Source organism: Salvia miltiorrhiza, chromosome 5 (assembly GCF_028751815.1).
Source record: "Salvia miltiorrhiza cultivar Shanhuang (shh) chromosome 5, IMPLAD_Smil_shh, whole genome shotgun sequence".
NCBI classification, from domain to species: domain Eukaryota; kingdom Viridiplantae; phylum Streptophyta; class Magnoliopsida; order Lamiales; family Lamiaceae; genus Salvia; species Salvia miltiorrhiza.
Window position 1 is genome coordinate 24,508,821 of NC_080391.1, and position 10,101 is coordinate 24,518,921.

Here is a 10,101-nt window from a genome sequence, read left to right on the forward strand (position 1 = left end):
ATGAAGAAGAAAACCCAATCATGTTCTTAATAGCTGTAATCAGTGAAATAAGATCGTATAGAGAGGAACGCTACAGACATGACTATAACTCAAAGGGAAGAAACAAAATCTACAACAATCTCACAATGAGCCGCCGAGCATTATTAAAACCTTACCAAAGTACATATCCACTCGAGGAAACAAACATTCAGTTATAGGTGCTAGGAGCAAACCTTGTGTACCACTTCCAAACCACAGTCAAATCTTTATACGGAAAATAACCAACCTAAATTAATATTTGTTGACTAAAACTTAAAATCAAATTAATATGGATTGGAAATTTTGAGAATGATAGTGGTGCAAGCTTTACCTGAGTGGATGCTAATCATGGATGACAATTGAAGGGACATGGCGGATTTTGTAAAAATCGTCTCCTGATGCCGAAACCCTTTTCCCCAACTCCGGCATTTCTGAAATTATGACTATTTCCAGAGTAGAAATGCAACTCAATCCATCTGGAACCATCTCGAGATGAGGGCAACATTGGATATGTATTCCAAAAAGAAGTGGCATGGCTCCTTGCTCCACTCTCCACTCCCTCAACCTTGGTAAACGATCTAATACAAGACTCTTGAGGCGAGGAAAACTGAATGCAGGGCACCTCATCTCCTCCCCAACAAATGATCTCTGCCTTAAATACAATTCAACTAAGCAAGGAAGCCTTCCCAGTATTCCCATAGGATCATCCTCAATTTCACAAAAAGACAAGCTCAACGTAGCAAGTTTTGAGCTAATGAAGTCGCTACTCACTGGTAGCTCCCCCAACTCAATAGAAATTCCCAAGTAATTAAGAATGGGACACGTGAATAATTGCTTCAAGATCATCAGCCCTTCCTCACTTGTTACCTGGCAACCATCTTTAATCTCAACTGCACAATACTGTAACTTGTTCCAGTTTGTAGCAATGGCGTTGACAATAGCTGACAAGCTTTCATTGTCGTGAATTTCTGCTGAAAAACGTCGCAGATTCTTCATTCTAGTAATACGTTTTAATTCATGCACAGAACTATCTAACCCCATCAAACTCTCCAACTCATCTACACCCTCATCCAATCTCAATCGATAATTTCCAATTGTTTCCTTATCATAATCAGGAAGGACCAAGTGTTTCAATCGGAACAACTTGTTCAACACATTGGGAACTCGAACATTCGATGAACCAAATAAATCAAGAGTATCTAAGTAGACGAAATTTCTTATGGAAGATGGTAGCTTATCGAGTTCACATCTTTGTAAACGCAAACTTCTAAGGTGAACAAGATTTGTGATTTCTCTAGGCAACTTTCTCCCTACAAATCTGAACCTCTCAATAACTAGATCTCTGAGCAATTTGAATTTCTGAAAATTAACTATACTTTGAGGAGGAAATTCAAAAATACCCAAATCTTCATGAATGATCATTCGAAAAGATCTTAAATGTTTGCTGGTATCTTCTGCACTAGTGATTGTAAGCCCCTCATGTTCCAGTTCAACTTCTTCTTTGAAATGGATAACCAAATGTCGTATTTTAGTGTGCAACAACACTCCTGGTGGTAAGGTACTAAATTTCCTACCTTGATACTCCAAAATTTGCACACCAAAGTCCTCCTTTTCCCCCATTTTCAAACATAGTGCCCGTACTACATCATGAAGTTTGCATCTCCGATATTTTCTTGAAGGTATAAGATCATCAATTTCAACTTGGACGATGGACCTAGAGGCCAACTCACTTAAGTAGAGCTCGGCAATGTCCATTAAAGTTTCATCCCTTCCTCGAATATTCTCATTTGAAACCATGCCTTGTGCTATCCACATCAGATATAGATGATCAACATATATGCTTTCGTCCTCTTTGAATACACCCATATAGAGAAAGCACGGCTTCAAATAATAAGGTAGATTTTCATAGCTTAAATTTAGCACTGCATCAATTTCACTGTCCCTTCCATCGTGGCCTTCACCTCTATATATAAATGTATTGATATTATCATTTACTAATTCCCAATCCCTGATAGAACTTTTCTTTCTCAAGACCCCACCAAGTAAGGAAATTGCTAATGGCAAATAGCCACATTTCTGTACCATTTCCTTCCCAATCCTGTCTAATGCTTTTTCTTCGAATGCAAACTCTGTACACCAAAATTATGAATGCTAATTAATTTAAGAGTACTTGTAATTGACATAATCAAGATATATGTCAAATCATTGGCAGAGCACAAAATTCTAATTTGAATCTGTCCATTTAATTTGAATGAATTGAGAATCCACGATACAACAAAAAGCAACTGTTTGCAAGTAAATAAGTTTGATAATTAATTTGTATATTAAATTTCAATTAGAAAAAAATCAACTTTACATCAACGAGCAAAAATGCATTTGTGTGACACGAGTAACAACGTTATTATGCGTACTTCATATTTCATATTTCATTTTGTTCTTATAGTAACATTTATTATTTTTCATTACAATTTATGAATCCAGTGTTAGACATTTAATTCACTTAATGTTTGAATATTCGTTTGCATTAAATAAGTATAATAAATACTAATAAATATATAAATAAGAGAAACTATTTTGTAAGTATAAAATTGTTAACTAAATATATATTTTTATTAATGGGATCATATAATAAATGTTATAACAAGAGTAGCGCTATCATTATAAGTAAATAGTTAAATTATATTTCTAATACAAGAGTAAGGTTTAGTAATAAATTAATTGGGATGTTGGTATATATATTTATCATCAAATAATTATATATTAGTTTATACTAATACTATGGTTAATTCATACCTATTTCTCTTTCCTACATGCCGATCACGTTCATGGAAATCATCATTTAATATCTAAGACTTATAACCATATAGCATGAATACTCAAGTACATATTATACGTTAATATGATTACTCAAGTATACACATCGTGACTTATTTCCACTGACCATGCATAACAGAAACATAAATGCTGAAATTCAATCTGATCGAGCACGTCCTAATATTAATAACAACCTATCTAAACATCTCTACTTTCACCTTTACAAAAAAATAAAAAAGATCTCCAGTGTTCCAATAAATATATTAAGTACTAAGTAGTACTGAGTAATGTAGCAAGAAAAAAAGCCATGTAATCTCTCTTCAACTAAATCACTTTATAAGAAGAAATAGAAAAAAAAAAGTACCAACTGTTCACTTTATCAAAAGTAGGCAGCTACAATTTGCCCATTAGATTATCAAGAAATTAATTAAAAATTTGAATTGAATAAAATTATAAATTCTTTTATACTTACATTCTTACTCTTACCATTATGCTAGGGGTATATTAGGAAAGACAATTTGTAAAAAATAAGATTTTTTTATAACATTTATCATAATCATGAGTCTTGTAGCTTAGTTGTATTCCTCCACTCTTGTAAGGGGTGACAGACTCAGGTACGAATCCTAATCCCCCTATCGCTCAACTTACTAAAAGTTTTTTTTTAATAATAGTCGAATAATAAATGAATTCTTATGTATGTGGAATCTCATGTGCAATTCATATTCTACACCGTCTAAAAGTTATCCTGTATGTTATATTGGATCTCATGCCAATGTATGAGACAACATTATAATTTTGGGCATACATAACGAGTATATATGAAATGATGAAATATGAGATGTAGCATGCATGAAGTGTAACAGATATAGAATCTGAAGATTAATAACTGACCAGGACTCCTGCCGTGGGGAAAAGCTTTCTTCTTGAGTAATTCCCGTGCATCCTTCATATTGAGAAGCCCAAGTTCAACTGAAAATCCAATCTCTGCTACATCTTTTTGGCGTGTGGTCACCAGGATTTTGCTTTGCAAATCTTGGACGTGGAAAGCATGCTTTAAGCCTTCCCATTGAGAAGTTTCCCAAAGATCGTCGAGAACAATTAGGCATTTCTTAGATCTTTGTACCTGGCATAGTCGCTTGATCAACTCCGTGTCACTCACACTCGAAAGGTCCTCCCCTTTTTGTGAGAGCTGCTGCATGCTGCTCAGACTCAAAATCTCCTCATTTATTTGTGGGATTAGTTGTTTGAGCACATCCTCCAAAGTTGATCGAACCCGACATTGTTGAGTAATGCAAACCCATGCAAAAGATTCAAAGCAACCTTTTTTGGTCTCAACTATTTGGTTGTAGACCCTTTTGACAATGGTGGTCTTGCCTATACCACCCATCCCCCATACTGAAATAACTCGATGCTCTTTGTCATCGACCACGAGGGAAATGATCTGCTTCACATCATCCTGCTTCCCAACAAAACAGTCGTCAATCTCAAAATTGGGGAAGGTTTTCCTTGTCCAGTTTTGATTGTCGCTAGTGGTCGAGCGTTCCGTTGCATTGATGATGCTCCTCTTTATGCCATTTTCTTGCATGTCCTTATCTATCCTTGCAAGCTCGGATTTAATACCTGACACCTCAGTGGCTAGTTGGTGGAGTGAGTAGCATTCTTTGAGGATACAAGTGTATTTGCCGAGGAGCTTTTTCAGGCCTTGTCTTCTCCTTGAAGACACTCGAGCAGCATGTATTTCAATGGCAGCTTCAGCCTTGTATACAAGATCTCTGATCTCTGCAATCCAATTGCCAATGGTTTTGCTTTCATGTCGTCTTCTGTCAGCATCTTCGAGGAGATACTTCATCTCTTTCAGCTGCTTCTCAAGCGCCTTCACTTCACCACCCATGCCAGATAGCAGCTTTCCTTCCTCCACCAGCAAATTGCGGATTTCTTGCAGAGCAAAGGAGACCACAGCCTCTGCCATTGCAATAATTTTATTAGATGGTTTGGAGTATTTTTGTTGGTGTGTTGTGTGAGGACTTATTTAGTATACACAACAAATACTTTGATTTGTTCATATGTTTGGTGATCGTTAGGACGGAAAATCAATTCAGTAACAGTGAAAGCAAGATTTTTTTTTGAGGCAAGAAAGCAAGATTGGAATAACTTTGATATGGCAAACTAGACGATATAATAATCACTTTTTGTACAGTTAAAAGTAATTAGGATGTCAGGATAATCCTAATGAAGAAAGGAATCAAAACAAAAGAAACAAACTTTACTGGAAAAAGAGAAAGCTTAATTAACAAAGCGGGAATGAATTCCTTCACCTGAAATTTGGCTCAAATATTATAAGATACTTTTCAGTGGTGCTCAGCCTCTTGGCTTAAATTAAATAAGACTAGTCTCGTGGAAGCTAAACTTTAATGGACAATATTTGATGCTACATTACTACAAAATGATGACAGAATAAGAATAACTTGACATGGCAGATTAGTTGTTGTAATCACTTTTTTCTTACAGTACGAGATGGTCCTATTGAAGAGAGGATAAATGAAGTAAATATAACAGAAGACACAAAGAAGCAGGCTCTCTTTTGGTAAAATAAATTAAAATGGCTATGAATTCCTTTTCTTGATAACATGGCATTCAAACTTTGAGCAATAATTTAATATTACAAATGAATTCTTTGATTAAGACACTTCTAATAATATTCTGTTATTCCTAACTATTGCATAAGAGGGAGAGTTTATCCAATAAATACTCATATACCAATATATTGAATATCTTCATTAATTTAACAAATTTTATGCTTGCCTCAGACTAATTTTATAATGGGTAAATATCGTGAAAACCCCTGAACTATACTCATTTTACCAAAAATATCCTAAAACTTTCGAAATATTTTCTAAACCCTCAAACTATCAGGTTTTTATCAAATATATCCCGCATTTATTTTTCAGTTACCAAAAACGTGACGTGGCTCGCCGGATGCCACAATGTAATTTATATTCTATTTTTTTTAAATGACATGGAAAAAACGACTTCGTTTCGTACCATATTCTACCGTGTTTATCCCTAATTCTAGGTTATTAGTATGAATTTCAAACACGATAGGAGTCAATTTTAAATTTCAGAGTTAATTTTTTTTAAATAATATGGTACGAAATGACGTCGTTTTTGTCATTGCATTTAAAAAAAAAACAAAATATAAATTACATTGTGGCATCCGGCGAGCCACATCACATTTTTGGTGATCGAAAAATAAATGCGGGATATATTTGATAAAAATCTGATAGTTTGAGGGTTTAGAGAACATTTTGAAAGTTTTAGAATATTTTTGATAAAGTGAGTATACTTCAGGGGTTTTTGTGATATTTACCCTTTTATAATATACATAATTAAGTATTTTTGTTTTCATTTCTAGGATTTTTCAATCATACTCTTTTCAATTAAATATTGATCAAATAAGTTAGCTCAAATTACAGAAATTTGTTGGAATATAAGTATATATAATGGAGAATTTATTTAATTGGTAGGAGGAAATTTGGAGAAATTGGTCGTGGACGTGTGTGTGCTTAAGAATTTGAGTGGGAGGATTGGAGTTTGCTAACACAATCTTTTCTTCAATTCACTTCATTCTAAACAATTGATACAACCTCCACATATATATAGTAGTCAAGTGAGAATTCTAGAATTCTCTTGATTTCTATCTAGATTTTTATACTTATTTTACTATTACAAAATATCTTCACTTAGTCACTTTTTCTAGAATTCTCTATATTTTTCTTTCTTTCTTTTTCTTCTTAAAATATCTTGATTCTAGATATTTCTAATACAAATATCTTCACTTAAAAAATCAAGTTTATTTTTTATATTCCAACACTCCCCCTTAAACTTGATTTTTCATTCCGAGCAAACTTCTGAATTTGGCGAAATCCTTTCACGACGTGCCTTGCTTTATATCTTTCAACTTCACCTTTGGAATTCTTCTTAACCTTATGCACCCACTTGACTCCAATGGCCTTGTGCTTTTCCGGTAGTGTCACGAGCTCACACGTATCATTCTTGTTTATAGCTTTGATCTCTTTGTCCATTGTAACTCGCTAATTTTCACTATTTGCTGCTTCAGGTTCATAATCAGCAGATAGGCAAAACAAAGTGAGATCTTCTAACCTTTCAGTGTCTTCATATATCTCATCCAAATTCCTTGCTCGTGGTGTGGTTCTTTCATTTAAGAAAGATGGTGGTGAGTCTTCAGTAACTTGTATAGGTGAAGCTGGTGGAGTCACTGGCTCTTGTTGGACTTCTCCAACTTGCTCTTCTGCTCTTTGTTCTTCTAACTGTGGGATGTAGGTGAAGTCACCGTTGGAGCTGAAATCCCAGACTCCTTCTTCGTCGAACTCCACGTCTCGACTTATCACTGTTTTCTTGGTATTTGGATTATATAACTTATAGCCTTTAGAGTTAGAGTCGTACCCGATAAATATGAATGCTTCACTTTTATCATCAAGCTTCTTCCTTCTCTCATCTGGTACATGCACGTAGGCTTTGCTCCCAAATACCTTTAAGTGAGAAATTCCTGGCTTTCTCCCGCTCCAGGCTTCTTGTGGAGTCATTCCCCACACGCCCCTTGTCGGCGATCGGTTGGACAGGTACACCGCGCACGCCACTGCTTCGGCCCAAAACTCTTTAGGCAGATTCTTCGTCTTTAGCATGCTCCTCGCCATCTCCATGATTGTCCTATTTTTCCTTTCCGCCACTCCATTTTGTTGGGGGGATCTCAGAACTGTCAGGGGCCGTCGAATTCCATTTGCTTCGCAAAATTCTAGAAACTCCCTTAATGTGAATTCTCCACCTCGATCGGACCTCAGGGCCTTGATTTGTAGTCCGCTCTCCTTCTCGACGGCAGCTTTGAATTTCTTGAATGCATCAAATACTTCTGATTTCTGCTTCAAGAAATATACCCAAGTTTTTCTAGAAAAATCATCAATGAAGAGCAGAAAATAATTATTTTTACCAAGGGAGCTTGGATTTATTGGCCCACACACGTCAGCATGAATCAACTTCAGTGGCTTTTGAGCTCTTGAGCTTGACTCCTTTGGAAACGACTTTCTGAACTGCTTCCCGAGTAGACAACCTTCGCAGAGTTGATCGGGATGTTTGATGGATGGTAGGCCTCTCACCATCTCTTTCTTTGATAGCAACTCCAAGCCGCCAAAATTTAAGTGCCCAAACCGTAGGTGCCATAACCAAGACGGATCTTTATAGCAAGCTTTCAAGCATTTGGCCACATCATTTCTAATATTTAATAGAAACATTCTATTTTTCGACATTGGCACCTTGGCAATAAGATTATTTTTGCCATCTCTTATTGACAGGTTATAATCTCTCATGTGAATATCATAACCTTTCTCTAAGAGTTGTCCCAAACTCAAGATATTATTTTTCATATTGGGCACGTAATAAACGTTGGAAATAAATTCATGATTTCCATTCTTCAAGCGAATTAAAATTTTCCCTTTTCCTTTAACTGGAATTTTAGATTCATCACCAAAGGAGACGTTGCCACTTACCGACTCATCGAGCTCCACGAACATGCTTCTCTTCCCGCACATGTGATTGCTAGCACCAGTGTCGAGGTACCACGTGTCATCTTGTCTTCCAGCTTCTCCTTTATATGCCAGAAGTACACTACCAATATCTTGATTTGTACTTTCGGCGTAATTGGCCTTCTCTTCAATCCTTACTTTTTCACTTCTGCACTCGGAAGCATAGTGCCCAAATTTATGGCAATTATAACACTTTATCGAAGATTTATCGTACCTCGACTGCGGGTTGCTCCTTCCCCGACCACTTGTATACTTGTTTCTTTCATTGTTGTTGACGAAGCCTCCTTGTCCTCGTCCACATCCACGGTCTCTGCCTCGATCTTGACCTTGACCACGTCCTCTTCCGAATTGTCCATGGCCATTGCTCTGAAATTTCTTGCTTCTTCTTTTGCTTCTCCTCATACAGCGACCCCAACAAGAGATCAATTGTCATCTCCTCCAAATTTTTAGTTTCTTCGATCGTCACCACAATGTGCTCAAACTTTGGGGTTAGTGAGCGCAATATTTTCTCCATAATTCTAACATCTTCCAATTTTTCACCATTTCTTTTCATTTGATTAGAAACCGCCAAGACTCTTGAAAAATAATCTAAAATCGATTCGGACTCTTTCATATGCAAAGACTCAAACTCTCCTCTTAAAGTTTGAAGTCGTACCTTTTTTACTTGCTCCGCTCCTTTGCACGCGTTCTGGAGCTTCTCCCATGCTTCTTTGGCGGTACTCGCATTTGAGATCTTCTCGAAATCGTCGTCCCCCAGCGCTTGATAAATGAGATAGAGAGCCTTCTTGTCTCTCTTTCTCGCGTCTCGCAATCTATCATTTTGTTGTTGAGATAGTGCGGCCTCGTCCTGTGGCTCCTCGTAGCCGTTTTCCACGATCTCCCAAACGTCGTGGGCTCCCAATAGCGCCTTCATCTTGATGCTCCAATTGTCGAAGTTGCTCTTGTTGAGCATGGGGACTTGAAACGATTGTAGGTTGGCCATTCCACAGGTAGGATTTTATGGCTCGGATACCACTTTGTTGGAATATAAGAATATATAATGGAGAATTTTATTTAATTAGTAAGAGGAAATTTGGAGAAATTGGTTGTGGACGTGTGTGTGCTTAAGAATTTGAGTGGGAGGATTGGAGTTTGCTAACACAATCTTTTCTTCAATTCACTTCATTCTAAACAATTGATACAACCTCCACATATATATAGTAGTCAAGTGAGAATTCTAGAATTCTCTTGATTTCTATCTAGATTTTTATACTTATTTTACTATTACAAAATATCTTCACTTAGTCACTTTTTCTAGAATTCTCTATATTTTTCTTTCTTTCTTTTTCTTCTTAAAATATCTTGATTCTAGATATTTCTAATACAAATATCTTCACTTAAAAAATCAAGTTTATTTTTTATATTCCAACAAAATTATCATATGAGATATATAAAGGTTCAAATTCATCTTACAAATAAAATGCAATTGGGATCGAGAAATCCAACCTCTTCAATAAATTCATCTTCGTTCCCGCGCACCCATTTATAAGTGATTGCATCGAAATTGAGGTCGCTTTGCAGCACATGATGTCAAACTAGCATTTCCACAAAGAAAATTCTTTCTAGTTTTCTCGTACCGATCAAACCCGCCCTTAGTTTTCTGAGGAGAACTGCAAAAAATTCTAACAGAAAA

General features: G+C 36.1%; 1 protein-coding gene across 2 annotated transcripts; it reads right to left on the reverse strand.

Annotated features, from left to right (window-relative positions):
- On the reverse strand, window positions 1–10,101 carry LOC131024184 (probable disease resistance protein At1g58602). Of its 2 annotated transcripts, XM_057953687.1 has the most exons (3): window positions 9,915–10,101; window positions 3,724–4,794; window positions 1–2,147 (listed from the first exon to the last, which is right to left on the reverse strand). In XM_057953687.1, the coding sequence occupies exons 2-3, from the start codon at window positions 4,721–4,723 to the stop codon at window positions 361–363; spliced, it is 2,787 nt and encodes a 928-aa protein (XP_057809670.1). In that variant the 5' UTR covers window positions 4,724–4,794; window positions 9,915–10,101; the 3' UTR covers window positions 1–360. The 2 variants fall into 2 exon arrangements, with proteins under 2 accessions (XP_057809670.1, XP_057809669.1); XM_057953686.1 differs by lacking the exon at window positions 9,915–10,101 and having other exon boundaries at window positions 3,724–5,026.